This window comes from Echinops telfairi, unplaced genomic scaffold, assembly GCF_000313985.2.
Source record: "Echinops telfairi isolate 266 unplaced genomic scaffold, ASM31398v2 ScPeMD7_22;HRSCAF=79, whole genome shotgun sequence".
Classification (NCBI taxonomy): Eukaryota; Metazoa; Chordata; class Mammalia; order Afrosoricida; family Tenrecidae; genus Echinops; species Echinops telfairi.
Genome location: NW_022103919.1, coordinates 16,052,208 through 16,069,290, shown reverse-complemented (window position 1 = coordinate 16,069,290; position 17,083 = coordinate 16,052,208). Strand labels below are relative to the sequence as shown.

The following is a 17,083-nucleotide window of genomic DNA, read 5'->3' as shown; positions in this document are numbered from 1 at the left end:
CCGACCATCAGAAAGCAAGAAACCTGAGAACTAGAAAGGCGAGGTTCACCGAGCCATTTATCCCTCTGCCCTTCAATTAACCCCACGTGTTTATCGGCCAGGTTGGCACAATAAACTAACTACCTCAAATATCCAATCTGAAATCTGACAGCTAACCTGCAGGCCAGTGGTAGTAGCACTCCCCCACAATCACACATGAACACAAACACTTCTATTACAGAGGATGACGGGAAGAAGGTCCACATCCACCCCCCATCAACAACTTTCACCAACCATATTCGCCCTTTGATGTCATTCTGACAACGTCTCTGAGAAAAGTCAAATAGGAGAAGCACATTTGAATTCAAAGGCCAAAAAGTTCAGTTTCACTCCACACACACGCACACGTGCGCACACTCACACGCACACGGGTGTACCTCCCCAAAAAAGGAATTGCGCCGGGTGGAAGGGAGCTTTGTAGTACGCATTTTTCCTCATAGGAGAGCATGGAGCTAGTTTACCTGAGTTAGTGCACCCAGGGAGTTCACCTGGGAAGTTTCCCTCTGGTCAAAGTGAATTTTTTTTGTAAAAGCAGTTTTGCTCGAACCTTGTTTTTTGTGATAGCAGGTTTAAAAGAACAGCATGTGGCTGTGAAATTTTATTTCCTGCTCAGGAAAAATGTCGCAGAAACTGTTCTGATGTTGAACACAGCTTACAAGGACAGCGCTATGGTAAAAACTCAAGTGCACGAGTGGTTTTCTCATTTCAAAAAAGGTAAAATGTCAATTGATGACAAACCTCATTGTGTATGTCCATCAATTTTCCAAACAGATGAAAATGTCTACTTGTAGTGCATTTGGAGTTTGTTCCACCAGGTCAGACTATTAATCAAGCTTCCTATTTTGAGATTTGGAAAAGATTGCATAGCGGTGTGGGACAAAAAGAGGCCTGATTTGTAGCACATTGGGGTACTGGTTTTACCATGACAATGTACTTGCTCATGCAGCTATCTCAGTGTGCCAGTTTTTGGCAAAAAACAGCATGCCTCTCCTGGCCCATGCACCTTACTCACTCTGTGTAACTTCTTCTTGTTTCCATGAATAAAGAGGGACATGAAAGGACAGTGATTTGACAACATAGAAGAGGTAAAGAAAAAAACAGGCAGGGTTGTCAGCCATCTAAACAGATGAGTTTGAAAAATGTTTCTAAGAATGGAATTATATATTGAAAAATGTATGAAGTGTAATATAGATTACTTTGAAGGTGATGAGAGGTATAAATATAGGCATGTATACATGTAAATATATTTATATAAGATTATAGGGAAATAGATCTATAAATATATTTATAGGTTTAGTATTAAGGTAGCAGATGGACATTGGGCCTCTACTCAAGTACTCCATCAATGCAAGAACACTTTGTTCTATTAAACTGGCATTCCATAATGCTCACCTTCCCAACATGATTGCTGAAGACAAAGAGGGTGCATAAGCAAATGTGGTGAAGAAAGCTGATGAAGCCCAGCTATCAAAAGATACAGTGCCTGGGGTCTTAAAGGCTTAAAGATAAACAAGTGGCCATCTAGCTGAGAAGCAACAAAGCCCACAAGGAAGAAGCACACCAGCCTGTGTGATCACGAGGTGTTGATGGGATCAGGTATCAGGCATCAAAAAACAATAAAATCATATAATTGTGAATGAGAAGGAGTGCAGAGTGGGGACCTAACAAAGCCCATCTGTAGGCAACTGGACATCCCCTCACAGAAGAGTCACGGTGAGGAGACAAGTCAGTCAGGGTGCAGTGTAGCAATGATGAATCATAAACTTTCCTCTAGTTCTTTAATGTTTCCTCCCACCACTATCATGATCCCAATTCTACCTTATAAATCCAACTAGCCCAGAGGAGGTACACTGGTACAGATAAGAGCTGGAAACACAGGGAATCCAGGACAGATAAACCCCTCAGGACCAATCATGAGAGTAGCAATACCAGGAGGGGAATGGGGAAGGTGCAGGAGAAAGGGGGAACCGATCACAATGATCTACATATAACCCCCTCCCTGGGAGACAGACAACAGAAAAGTGGGTAAAGGGAGACCTTGGACAGTGTAAGACATAAAAAATAATAATAATTTATAAATTATCAAGGGTCTGTGAAAGAGGGAGGGTCAGGGAGGGAGGTGAAAAAAAAATGAGGAGCTGATACCAAGGGCATAAGTAGAAAGAAAATGCTTTGAGAATGATGATGGCAACAAGTGTACAGATGCTTGACACAATGGATGGATATATGGATTGTGATAAGAGTTGTATGAGCCCCCAATAAAATGATTTTTTTTTAACTTAAATACATAACTTTGAGAAAAAAATTCTAGTTTGGGTATATATCACATGTATGCTATGTGTTTATCAGATTTTATTCCTTAATGCTATTTACCATCCACCCAACTATCCCTATCACCCCCAGCAGTGCTACCATCATTTTTAATGTGCATGACCTTAGAATCCTGGTGGTCCTAATGGACTGCAAACTACAAGGTTGGTAGTTCGAATCCACCAGCTGCTCTGTGTGAGAGATAAGAGGCTCTCTGCTCCTGCAATGATTTATATCCTTTCATGTTGGCTGTACGAGTGTCTTCCACCTGGCCACACTAGTATTACGAGCACATGCAATCGCTGTGCCTGTTGGTTACTTCCATTTGATTCCATCTCATAGCCACCCCATATGCGTCCTAGTAGACCTGGGCTCGATACATGGCTGTGATTTGGGGGATAGAGATCACCCGGCCTTTCTTCTGAGGCACTTCTGAGTGAGTTCATGTGGCCACCCTTTCAATTAGTAGCCACGTGCTCAACTGCTGACACTATCCAGAGAGCCTGTGTTAAGTTACAAAAAAAAAAATGACGGGTTCTAGAAAAATCGGAGAAAATTATGGCTCCTAGTTTTGTTACCGTTGCCGAAATTTTTTTCCTTTAAAAAATTCATTATACACTGTCATAGGTTGAAAGCTTTCTGGCAGACATTATTCCCTCATGGGAATACCATACTTAAGGAAAATAGGTGGTCTCCTCCCACTGAGCTGGCATCCTGGAGGAAAACCGCCAAGAGCAATCAAAAGAAGAGACAGCCTAGGTCAGCTGTAGGCAGGTAGGCAACCAAGAGGACATGAGCATGCTGAAGCCCCAGAGCGGGTAGGCGGATGAGGTTAAGGGACTTCTTTCATAAGGGTGGTTAGGGAAGACCTTTCAAAGGAGGTAACATTGCCTTTGATACTGGACAGATGAAAAGATATCAATCATGGAGAGCCCAACAGGACCATATTCCAGGCAGAATATAAAGAAAGAAAAAGCTCAGTGTTGATTGAGGGAAGTAAGAGGCCAATGTGACTGCATGTGATGAGCAAGTGGGAGGTGTTTCAAAGACGAATGCAGAGAGACTGACTAAGGCCAAACCATGACGGCCTTTACATGTCAAACTTCTCACAACTGGACCAATAGGTAACACCATGATAAATGGAGAAAATGTTGAAGCTGTCGATGATTTTGTCTTGCTTGCAACCTGTTCAAGCTGAAATCAAGAAAACAAATGGTGCGTTGCATGAGGTCAATCCAGTGCACAAGACCTTTTAAGGTGTTGGAAGGCAAGTGTGTTACTTTGAGAACTAAGTTACACTGGACTTAAGCCAAAGTATTTTTCTTTCCTTTTTTTTGGCCATGGTATTTTCAATTGTTTCATATGCATGTGAAAGTTGGACACTGAATAAGAGAGATCAAAGAACTGATGCATTTGAAACATGGCGCTGGTGAAGAATACTGAAACGACCCAGTACTGACTGTCTTCGCAGTACGGTCAGAGTGCTCCTTAGAGGCAAAGCTAGCTAGTCTTCATCTTTGGACATGTCAGGAGAGACCAGTCCCTGGAGAAGGACATGGTGCTTGGCGAAGGGGAGCGGCAGGATGCAGAGGAAGACCCTCCAGGAGAAGAACCAACAGTGGCTATCACAAGGGCTCCAGCATAGGAACAGCTGTGAGGCCGGCACAGCACCAGGCAGCGCCTCATGCTGTTGAACATGGAGGCACCCTGGGTTGGAATAACTTGACGGCACCTTACAACAGAAAAGATCACTATGAGAATAATTTAGATTTTATTCCAAAGGCAGTGGGAAGCCAGGGAAAGACTTCATCTACTTAAGTCTTTAAACGCTTGCTCTTAAAGCAGATGGTGTCTGGCTATCAAAAGATATGGTGTCTGGGGTATTAAAGGCGTGAAGTTAAACAAGCAGCCATCTAGCAGAGAAGCAACAAGCCCACATGGAAAAAGCACACCAGTCTGTGGGATCATGAGGTGTCACCAGGACCGGGTAACAGGCATCAGAATACCCAAAACAAACTAACAAACAAAGAACATATTGTTGAGAACGAGGGGGTTCTCGAGCTGAGACCCAAATCCATCTGTAGGTCACAAGGAATGGATGAATCAACCAGGGCGCAGTATAGCACTGATGAAACACACAATATTCCTCTGGTTTCTTGAGGCTTCCTCAACCCCCCACTATCATGACCCCAGTCTTACCATTCCCTGCAGGCTAGACTGGAGCATGTGCACAGGAATAGGTAAGAGATAAGAGCTCATGCCACATGGAATCCAGGAACAGGAAGGGGATACAGGAAGAGAGGGGGTAGGTGGGGAGACAAGAGTAGGAAAGTGGAATCAATCATAATGATCCACACATAACCACACCCTACACCCCAGAGGATGAACAAAAGAAACCATGGGGGATGGGAGACAGCAGACAGTGAGTTATGAAAATAATAATTTATAATTTATCAAGGGGTCATGAGGGTGGGAGTGGGAAGGGTGGGGAAAAAGTGGAGCCGATACCAAGGGCTCAAATAGAAAGTAAATGTTTAGGAAGTGCTGATGTCAACATATGTACAAATATACTTGATACAATTGATGTATGGATTGTTATAAGAGCTGGAAGAACCCCAAATAAAATGATCTTTTAATTATTAAAAAAAAAAAGAAGCTGACTCTCTGTGGAGAATGCACACTGAAAGCCAGGAGGGCAAGTAGAGGCAACTGCTATGATCCATGTAAATGAGAACTGTAGCAGGAACCAGGGCATGGAGGACAGTGGATGCTGGTGAGTTGGTGGGGGACAATAGGATCTTGATGGTGTGAGTTGGGAGCTGGGCAAAGCTGGGGGTGGTGGGGGTTGCCCAGTAATGAGTGCTCAGTGTTTGCCGTAAGAAACTGGGTAGAGCACACCGATGACATTTACTGACTGAGAAGGATGTAAGAATGGTGCCGTTACCTTGCATTTTCTAGATCCAATACCTATTTTCTCAGGATCTGATTCCTTAGAAACATCACATAAACAAACAAATAACAAAACCAAAACAAATCAACAAGAATCCTAAAGGAGTCTCCAGTTAAAGCCTGTCCTTCAGGGGCTAAAATGATCTGTGCAAATGCTATTATCTCTCCTCCCTCTATCAAAGCCCTCTTCTGGTTTTTTATGACCATCCCTGTGACAATTACAGTCTTCTCCAGTCTCTGAGACCTTGACTTATCCTATTTCCTCAAAGCTTCATTTCTCCCAGTCAGTGGAAAATTGGGCACCCTATTGTGCTCGCCACCAGCAGAGCCCTCGTTTCAGAATTCAAAAGACCTGAACCTATTATTTATGAAAACAAATATTTATGAAAACTGTATTTCAATTTAGAATCTAAGACCCAGAGAAAGAAATTCTATTTGAACCCACATTGGACTTTGGTCACTAGAGTTAAACACAGTGAGCAACGCAAAATCAGGAAAACACCTCAATCTTCTGTCTTGCCCTCTTTTGGAACCCTGATGAAACACACAATATTCCTCTGGTTTCTGGACGCATTGGGCTGACTGCAAGGCCAGCATTTCAAAACCACCAGCCGCTCCTTGCGAGGAAGGTGGGGATTTCTACTCCTGTAAAGAGTTTTACTCCTGTGAAGAGTTACAGACTCAGAAGCTCACAGGGTAATTCAGCTTCGTCCAATAAGGTCACTATGATTCAGAATTGACTCAATAGCAATGTGTTTGGTTGGGGGTTTTGCAAACGGGATATCCTTCAGATGGGCTTTCTCCGGCACATGTGGGTAACTTAGAACTTTTGAATTGTTTGCCAACATTTAAAATCAAGAAAGTTTATTAAAAACTCATACTTGGGCATTCTTGTGAATGAATTGGCCACTCAAAGCCAGCTGGCCAAGGTGAGGACAACTGGCTGTAACTGAGTAGGGGCTACCCCATTCTGCTTTGCCTAAATCCAATTACATTGTATCTGGCCACTCTCGTTACCTGCACAACCACTGTAAGCATGTGAGTTTATGGCTTTTCAAAGTGAAGTCCTGCCAAGGGTTCTCTCAAACTGACCTAGCTACCTTACGCAGCTAAGTTGCCTTTTTTCCCCCTCCCTTGTTGTTTTGATGTTAACATGCTCCTGTATCTATGTAAGGGACTCTGGTTTTAACTTAGAACTCTCCCATCAGGTATCCCAGAACTAACATCGAAGCCTCTGGTTTCTGACAGGCTAGCTACCTGAGAAGCAGTAGAGAAGGGCAGAGGAGATGGGAGAGCCTAGTGGGACTTTCATTTAACTAGCCACCTGGCTCTAGAAATGAATGGCCAATTGTCAATGCAAGCCGGTCGCTACACAGTTTCTCGCAATTTTCAAAGATACAGGAAAGCTATCAAAAGTTAAAGACAAGAATTTGCTGTAAGGATTGCGCATCATAACTGATGAACGAGGAGCAAACATAAGAGCAAGGGGGCTTCCCAAATGCCCAGAATGTTCTTGTGCTCCACTCATCCATGCATCCAAGCCCAGTTTCCAGAGAATACAGGATAGTCACAAGATACTCTGACCCACCTCCATTCTTGAGTGAAACTGCTGAGAGCCAAGTGAGGTGCCTGCTATTTCTGACATCTGCTGAACAACACAAAGCCCTGGGCACCTGCCAGCAGGACACGGCCACTCCCATGGTGCAAAAAGCACACAGCACAGAGCCCAAACCACTCACCTGAATAGCCCACAGGAATGTCCTGCGGCACTTACAAAATGACTCTTCATAGAAGGAAGTCAAGCCATTAAGTCTTTATCACATTTAAGACTGAAGAGCAGAGATGTAATCTGCCAAAGAAAACAAACCTTGAAAGAGCTAGGAGGAGGGCAGGGTTAGTGAGAGGAAATGGACCTCTGGCCTCAAGGGGAAGCGCTTGAACTCAAGGTCAGCAGTGATTCTGAGGTTGCATCAGGCCAAGTGGAATCTTACTTGGGAAAAGGCGTGGTCGCAATTCATGCATGGGAGCTCAGTTAGATGAAGCTGGGATCCTTCTGAGCATATCTGAGTGGGTTTCAAAATATTTGTGGGAAAATTCCATTATGTTTTCATCCCTTTTTTTTGTCATGACGGTTTTGGAAGCGCCTTGTATTTCTGACGAAGCAAGGCGTCTTTCCCTACGGCGTGCTCCTAGGAGAGCCAGACACACGCAACCTGCTCAGGAACAGTTCGTCTTTGCATTTATCACAGAGAGGAAGTGCGCTGCCTGTCTCCACGGGTCAGTCAGCACTGCAGATAGAATAATCCTGAAATTTTGACATGAATCCTGGAGAACCGAGGTTTGACTGCTAAGGAGAACACTTGCACTGTTCAGGAATGCAGACCATCTGTTCACAAGAAACCCCAATCCAAACTCCCGGCCACGGAGTCAATTCCTCCCCAGAAGAATCCAATGGAGCAGGGCAGAACTGCCCCTCTGGGTTTCCAAGGCTAATCTTCAGGGAGAAGGAAGCCTTCACGGGTGGGTTAGACTTCCCAACTGGTAGCCCAGCCACCAAACAACAAAATGAATGTACTGCCACCGAGTCGAGGGTCATTCGCAGTGACCCCACAGGCCAGGGTAGAACTGCCCCTGTGCGGTTCCACAGCTTTAACTGTTTCTGGCAGTGGCAAGCCCAGTGTTCCTCCTGCAAGGGAGCAGCTAGTGGTCCCTAGCTGTACTACATCCTTTGGATCACACCCCAAAGTGCGCTGTCACCACCACGCCCCAGAGGGCCCCATCGTGCAAACACAAAAACGCCTTAAGTACAGTGAAAAAGAACTTGGGGGCAACAACAAGAAGAAACACAAACTCTGGTTTTGAGAGTTAGTAAGGACCTGGCTTTCCCTTTCCGACTTCTAAGTCTCTCGTAGCTTGCTTACGACCTGCGGCCACTTCATTGGCACCCTCTCTGTCTGTGGTCTCTGTATCCCTGGTAACCACAAGGTCAGCAGCACCTCCTAGGGAGAAGACAAGCTTTCCGCTCCCGCCCTCACTCACAGCCCTGAAAACCACAGGGGCAGTTCAAGTCTGCCCGACGACACGTGATGAGAATCCACGTGGCGGCAGTGGGTTTCTGTGTCCCTTTCTCCCCACCTCTCTATTTGTCCTTATAGAACGCTTCACTGCTCTGCTTCAAAATTTACTTTAGAAGAAATGTAACAAACTAGGACTATCTCTCTGGAAGCTAAAACCCTGACCTTCATTCTGGGCTGGGTCACATGTTCTGGAGAACAATTGTTTATTCAGAGAGTAAACAAGGGAGGCTCAAATTATTCAAAGACCTGGTACATCAGAGTCCATTTACTGCCGTGAACAGGTCCGCCCGAGCATCCCTGATGGAGCTGTGGTTTAAGCACTGGGCTGCAACCATAAGGTCAGCATTTAGAGACCACCAGCTAAGGCTGGAAAAGCTAAGGCTTCGGTTCTCAGAATGGTTTGCAAGCTTAAATACCCCAAGACACAGGGTTACCGTAAGTCAGAATCAACTCGACAGCAGTGAGGGGGGGGGGTCACTTCTGCAATTGAGCTACGATTTCTCGAAGGAAATGTGGGTCAGCCAGAAATAAAAAGGTCTGGGCAAGAACACTGGGAAGTTTGCTGGCCCAGCTGCTATACAGCACTGGACCAAGGATTACTCAACAAAACCCTGAGTGCAGTAGTACTCCTGCAAAGTAACAGCTGGAGGCAGAAAACAGTGCTACCTGCTCCGGAAGGAGCCTGGCAGTGTCAGAGATGGGCTGCTGACCATATGGTCAAAGCTCAGCAGCTAGCAAAGTCTGCTAGCAAAGTCCTGTTAAAAAATGATGGAAAGCCACGGGGCAGCACTGCCCTATGAGTCAGAGTTGACTCAGTGGTGGTGAGTTTGGGGTTATGACCTAGTCTTAAGTCAACAGACAAAACCCAACAAAACATCAAGTTGGTACCAACTCAGAGTGACCCTAAAAGACAGAGTAGAACTGGGTTTCTGAGACTGGAAATCCAACCACCCAAAACCAAAAAACACAAACTATCATTGAGGCGATGCCAAATCATAGGGACCCCCTAGGACAGGGTACAACTAACTGCCCGTGTGAGTGTCCAAGAGTGAGACTCTTCATGAGAGCAGAGCCTTGTAAGAGACGGGTCCTGTCTGTGAGGAGGGTTGGCTACTAAGTGCAAGGCTGGAGGTTCGCATCCATCCCTACGACGTAGCACACGAGAGAGGCCTGCTGATCTAGTTCTGAAGGATTAGTCCCTGAAAGCACACTGGAGAACAGTTCTTCTCTCACACACATGGGGTCTCCAACTTGAAGACCTGGGGTCTTCAACTTGAAGACAACTGGTTTGAGTTTTTCCTTTACAGTGAACCCTCGCCACTTCGCGCTTCGACTTCCGCGGCTTCACTCTATCACGGTTTTTGCGTAACAGCACCCACTGCCTACACCCGCTCCTTCAGAGGAAAAAGACGGCGACCCACCTGTAGAGTACATCCCTTAAGTCATTTCATAGGCTATTGATTACAGTATTTGTAAGAACTATGTATAATAATACTGTATGTGAAATATGTAATACTGTAAACTAGATGCCATAAATAATATAATAAATAATAAATGATAATTATAACGTCCAAAATGTTTTACTGTATTTTCCCCTTTTTCATTTAATAAATTGGGTAATACGAGTGTAATGGTGACTAAAGGGTGTTTTTTTCATGTCCTCTATGCTCTAACTACGAAAATATTTGATTTACAAATAAGGAATCCTATTTCGCGGAATTTCATTTATCACGGTAGGGTCTAGAACCGATTAACCGTGATAAACGAGGGTTCACTGTAATGAGAAGGTGATGATGATCCGAGTCAGCACGATCGGTAATGTGATGCGTCAACGGCACATGCTTCCGGACACCACGCACTGAGAAGCACACGTCCCTTCTCTGGTATTCTTGCCAAACCTGAACAGAATCATGAGGACACACCACGCCCAACTTGAGAGAGGCTCTACAGAAGAAAGGGCCAGTCTGCTTCAAAACATTTGAGCTCAGGGGAAGAAAATGAAAAAGCCGAAGGAAGAATTACAGAGTAAAGCGGACTTTGGAGGACACGACACAAGGAAATGCCATCCCACCCAGAAAAGAGACAATGACAACGTTTGAAGTCTGTCGCTTAGAAAATAACATTAGATCACTGTGACCATCTGATTTTCATTAATTGGACTACGACGATGTGACAGATTGCATTATTTAAATACAGTGTGTGATATTTAGAAGTAAAGAGATACCCAGTCTACGCTCTACTCTCAAATTTTGGGAAGAAAACCTGTAACTCGTATATGCATAGCTATATTCTCTGTAAGATTTAGCAGTGCAACACTCATGTGCTTGCCTCCTAACCCAAAGGTGAGTGGTTGGAACCCACTCAATGGCTTACTGGGAACGGCTCTGTGATCTGCTTCTGCAAAGATTACAGCCAAGAACCCTCTGTGGAGTAATTCTACTGTGTCACACGGGGCCATTACGAGGGCATCCGAAACCACCACAGCATTATAAGTGTGTGTGTGTGTGTGTGTGTGTGTGTGTAAACACTGTGTACCTATATACAGATAAAGAATGAGAAAACACAGTAAAATGTTAACCTCGGAGAGCATCTAGCAAAGGGTACATAGAACTGTATTTTAGTGTTATTGTAGCCTTGCTACAAATAATAAGTTCTTAAAAGTTAAAAGGAAAAATATTCATGTGGACTTGAGATTTCTTTCAGGAGGGATGTCGCAGAACTCCACCCTCCCGTTTGCTTTCCTTCCCCAACGCTGAGAAACACTGTCAACGGAATGTCCTCAAACCCTTGAAAGCCCCATCCGTGAATTCCGCTTAACTTCTAGAGCAGCGGTTCTCAGCCTTCCCAACGCTGCGACCCTTTAATACAGTGCCTTGTGTTCTGGTGACCCCCAACCATAACATTATTTTCATTGCAACTTCATAACTCTAATGTTGCTACTGTTATGGATCATAATGTAAACATCTGATATGCAGGATGTATCTTCATTGTTACAAATTGAACATAATTAAAGCATAGTGATTCATCACAAAAACAGTATGTAATTCTATATTGTGAAATATTTATTTCTAATTACAAATAACTGAAATTTCGTCTTGAAGCATGGCGTAGCATGGGTAACAGTCTTCACGCCGGGTGCTCATATGTGGGCATATCTCCATGTGGCGGACCCGCCTGGAGATGATAGATAGAGGAGTGTTGTGTCAGTTCCTAAGACCATTGGAAATATGTGTTTTCCCATGGTGTTGGGCGACCCCTGTGAAAGGGTCGTTCGACCCCCAAAGGGGTTGGGACCCACACGTTGAGAATCGGTTTTCTAGAGTCTAACAAAGGATCTGGTATAAAGGAGGTGGTTAGGAATTGCTTAATGAAAGACCAAATGACATGTGAGAGAAATTGGGGCACGCTGTGGGAGCACTGTGGCCCTTCTGTCTGTAATGGGCTGGGGGACAATGACACATAGGAAACATTAGAATGGAGAGTGAGAAAAGTTGGGGGGGGGATTTACATAAATAACAATGAGTACAAGGATGAAAAAAATGCTCTAAAACTGTGCTAAAGATTACACAACTCTTCTTGATATGATTGAACTATCGGATTGGATGATATGTAGATGAAGTGCCAAGAAACATGTTTGTTTGTTTTCAAAATCATTGTATTGGGACTTAATACAGATACCTTATCATTCCATAGTTCAACCACATGAAACAGAATGGCATGATCATGTTCAAAACATGCTCATCTGTCCTGGGCTCCTTGAGAGCAGCTCCCTTTACCCCCATGCCAATAAAACTGCTTGAAACTTTAAAAGCAGGAAAAAAATCGTTGACTGGAGATTAAGATCAGACTCTACTCGGGCGGGCGTTCATTAACAGAGGAGAAGGAGGACTGGAGCATGAGTCTTGGGCTGGTTTGAAATGGCTCGGTTCGTCTGCACGGTGTGAGCAAAGGGTGCGTGTTGGAAGTACTAGGCGTCCCACCAACCAGGGCTGACCACACGATGCCATTTGATGTGCTGAAAAAGGAAGAAACGGAGGCCAAGATACACCAAGGTAAAATCAGGGATTGAAATCCCTCCGTTTTCAGTAAACCGGTCGGTCGTCATAAGAACAATGCCTCGGCATACTCTGTTCTGACGTCACAGACCAACATGGCCTTGAATGTTGAGGTCTGAAATTGGAAGTCATTTTCATTGCTAACATTCAAGAAAGTTTCAAAACCATGTTTAATGGCTGAAAAACGGGCCTTTGCTTCAAAAGCATGGCTAACTCAAAAACATTCAAACAGATTGCTTTTCCAGAGACACCAACTCCGAATAGATGAAGAACAAGATAATCCAACTCCACACAGGTCACCAGAGGGATCCATGTAGGGGTCCCCAAATCTATTTGGCCTACTTCCCACTTTACAGGAAAAACATCACTCTGCACAACCTGCCAATTAAAAACGTTCATATTATAGCCCATAATCCAGGATGAAGGGCAGGCATCTGCATTTGCTGCCTGGGTGGGCTGTTCCAGCAGGTAGCATGGTCGACATTGGGAAATGCTGGATTAGGGGCTGTTCTTTTATCCCATAAAAAATGGGGACCAGAGACAAGGTGTGTAATCTCGCCATCAAGATATATAGATATCTATCATTTTATTTACTTATTTTTCCCTCCCTTCCAGGACAGCAAAACTAAATAAGGCAAGTCCTGGCCCATAAGAGGGTAGAATGCCAAATTGGAATAGGATTTGCATATTAATTTGGAATACACTTTTCGAGGAATCTCTCGTTGGGCATGTGTGATGCTTACTGGTAGGGACTTGTTCACAATGTATTTGAAAATGAGCTCATAAAGCAAACCCAAACCATAATGGAAACCCCCCCCCCCCTAATCAATAAATAATGAGCAAGGGAACCCACAGAGGAACTGGGACAAGCTGGGGCAGCTGCGCTCTCTTCCTGTTTACTCAACACCTCTGAGAGGCCAATTAATTCTCCCTCAGAAGTCAGTCCCTTCCGCAAACTTAATAAGGAAAGATATTTTCTCACTTGCCCTCAAACACCCTAGTTGCCAGCTATTACTTTGTTTACTTAAGGATAAGTCTCGGGCCTAAACTGCCTCCCCTTTCTAAAACAGGGTGGGGAAACCTGGGATTTGCAAACCCTACTGCAAGATTCCTTCTGGGATAGGTTGTTTGTAAAATCCCAAAGAACTTCAAGCAACAACAATGCATCAGAATGACATGAAATCAGGCCCCAGAGGGCTTCCATGCAACAGCCCCAAAGAATAGGCGCTTGCTTCCCCTACCATGTGTGCTCATTATCCCACCAGTTCCAGACACAGGTTAGTGCTTGACAGACCAAAGGCCTGGCTCTCTGAATGCCAGTGAAAAGAGCATCATTCCATTGTCTGCCAAGGCCTCCCCCAAAAGATTCTGAAAGAGACCCTTCTTCCCTCTGTGGAACTCAGAACCTCCAATCTTTCTTAAAACCAGGGTGCAGTAAAGCATCGATGAAACACACAGTATTCCTCTGGTTCCTTGAGGCTTCCTCACCCCCCACTATCATGACCCCAGTGCTGCTTCTCAATTCAGACTAGACTGGAGCATGTGCGCAGGTATAGAAAAGCTCACCCCCCACTATCATGACTCCAGTGCTGCTTCTCAATTCAGACTAGACTGGAGCATGTGCACAGGTTTTGAAAAGAGATGGGGGCTCACGACACACAGAATCCGGAACAGAAGTAGGAATAGTGATGTCAAAAGGGTAGGGATAGGGAGAAAGGGGGAACCGACCGCAATGATCGACATATAACCATACACCTCTCTACACGGGGAAGAACAACAGAAAGCACGGGGGAAGGGAGACAGCGGTCGGTGTAAGATATGAAAATAAACAATAATTTATAATCTAATGGGGGGGATGGGGAGGAGAAGGTGCAGAAAAAAAATGAGGAGCTGGTACCAACGGCTCAATAGAAAGTAAATGTTTAGAAATAAAAGAAAGCAATGAATGTACAAACATGCCTGATGCAATCAATGTGTGCATTGTAACAAGAGTTGTAGTTGTGAAAGGTGTCCCCAATAAAATGATCTTTTAATTAAAAAAAACAAAACAGCACATTGTCAACAGAAAACAAAGCCCAAAGCCCATCTTCTTCCTTCCCTCTTTCTTTCTCTATTTCCTGAAGAACTCAACCCCATGAATATCCCTTGGCGCTAGAACTGGGATGCTAATGGTGATCCGTAAAAATCAAGTCACTGCCCTGGCCTGAAGAGGAAGCGAACGGAATGAAGACCAGCACAGCGCTCCAGAAATTCCAGCCTGCCGGTCGGTCATCATCTCCTAGTGTGATCTTACCCATGAAAGATGCGAGCTCGCCCTTGGCCCTGCCCAGCGGGTTCTTCTTACCTTTGGCTCCATGGAAATGAAACTGTGGGTCCCTCTGCTTGAGAGAATTGACCTTTTAATCGTCCTGCTATGGTAAAAGTGATAGTAGTCCTTCAGGGCCCCGATCTGCAAAGGGGGAGAGGAGGAAATAGCAAGAGAGAGACGTTAATGTCCGCACGAGTCTTCTGTTTTCCTAGTTTTCAATAAAATGAGAGCACACACCAAAAGGCCCATCAATTATGCAGTTGCCCGCGTGCTCCAATGTGAGTTGAACCTTAGAGATCAGTTTTCAAAAGCAGGACATGCGAAATGAAACAGTGTCCTTCAGGTAGGGGCTGCGGAACGAGAGATTATAATGGGTAGCTTAGCTTGTATGTTTCTCCATTTTAATATTTAATTTATATGCAGCATTTCAAGTAATTCTATATCAATTGATATTCAAATGGGGGAACAGGGAAAAAAAGTCAAATAGCTACCTGGCTATTAAAAGACATTGCAGTTTGTTTGCTCCCAGAAATATACAATGAAGTGCCTGTTTAGATTATTTATATCATTCATTTGAAAAAAGTTTTAAGCAAGAGATAATCCAGAAAGATAACTTTACTGTAGTTCAGTTCCTGACTTTAGTAAGCAGTATGAATGTATAGCCCTCATTCATTTATTTCAAACAAAAGGTGAAACGACAGTTTTAAAAACCAAACTAAGATACCTACCACATCCCACCTATCAATCAAGCCTTCAGCATAAAGCTGGTTCAGTGCACTAGATTGTATCCATTTATTCAACAGCTTAGTCTTTTTGTTTACAAATCCCTTTCTTTAGTTAGACGTCTGTTTAGTATAACTTTGAAAATAAGTTCTTGTCCACTTTGGGAAAGCAAACTAACACACACATACACATTTACACGCACATAAGCACAGACGCACACAAGCACACACGCACACATACACACAAGCAAACTCACACACACATATTCTGTTAAATAACCTGGAGCCCATGTTAAAAATAACACTTCTCAGTGAACGTGGGAACGCTTCGCTCTAGTTCCAATTGACACTCACCAGAAGGGTCTCGTTGGGTAACCCCGATACACTTATAAACCTCAATTTCCTTTTCTATAAAATTAGTTTGGGTTAATTTATTTCCAAGATCACGATAGTTCCCAAATTCCCATTCTTTGACAATGAGTAGTTTGGGCAAATGCATCAAATGGCAATTTCTCCAGAACACTGTGGCTCTTCCCCAAAAGAATGACCATCACAGGATGTTTTGCAATTGAAACCATTCAAAAGTTGGCCTTTCCTAATGTAATAAAAGGCAATAATTGCCTCAGCTTAATTTTTCCAATTAAAAGATTTCAGTTTTATTTCTTCTTTTCACCACACTTTTAATTATAAACTTACTCTTTCCAAGAAAGACAATCATTCCAATTTCTGGACTACTTCTGAGACTTTGTCCTCTAATCAATCATTTAGATTTGAAAGACAGTGACAAGTCCACATCTATTTGTTGTTGTTGTTAAGTAAAATGGACACCACCCAATCTACATAACAGAAAATATCCTGAATGGGTGCGCGAATACCTCATTGACCCAGACTGAAGCAGTAGCAAGCAGGTATGCAAGGAAATACCCCCCTCTTCCCCCCGAAATGGAATTCCCCACCCCCCAAAAGCTATGGATTTAATTTTTTTTTCCAAAACCAACCCTATCACCTTCAAAGTACTCTCCATTACACTTAATACACTTGTCAATTTTGCAGGTCCGTTCTTGGAAACATTTTTCAAACTTATCTATTTGGGACAGTACCTCCCTCGTTTTTTTCTTCACCTCTTCTGTCATCAAATCATGTCAAATCATCTTTGGATGTCCTTCATAATTCACAGAAACAAAAAGAAGTCCCACAGAGCGAGGTCAGGTGAGTAAGGTCCATAAGGCAAAAGAGACATGCTGTTTATTGCCAAAAATTGGCACACTGGGATGGCTGCATGAGCAGGTGCACTGTCATGGTGACAAAACCAGTCCCTCATCTTTCACAAATCAGACCTTTTTTATCGCACACTGTTATACAAGCTTTTCAGAACCTCTAAAGAGAAAGCACGATTAACAGTCTGACCTGGTGCAACAAACTCCAACTGCACTATCAGTTGATAGTTTTGTCCGCTGAGGAAGTTGATGAAGTCTAGAGTGAGGCTTGTCGTCAATCGACATTTCAACTTCTTAAAATGAGAAAACCACTCACACACTTGAGTTTTTTCCACAGTGGCTGTCCGTGTAAGCTGTATTCAACATCACAGTTTCTGCGGCATTTTTTACAAGCAGGAAACAAAAT

The 17,083-nt window shown here is 43.8% G+C and overlaps 1 protein-coding gene across 1 annotated transcript in view; it reads right to left on the bottom strand.

Moving 5' to 3' along the window:
- The window catches only part of PCSK5 (proprotein convertase subtilisin/kexin type 5), a 525,106-nt gene that overhangs the window by 466,517 nt on the left and 41,506 nt on the right, over window positions 1–17,083 (bottom strand). Inside the window, exon 3 of the mRNA XM_045288529.1 lies at window positions 14,775–14,879. Within this exon, the coding sequence (XP_045144464.1) occupies window positions 14,775–14,879 (105 nt within the window). The remainder of the gene's footprint in view (window positions 1–14,774; window positions 14,880–17,083) is intronic.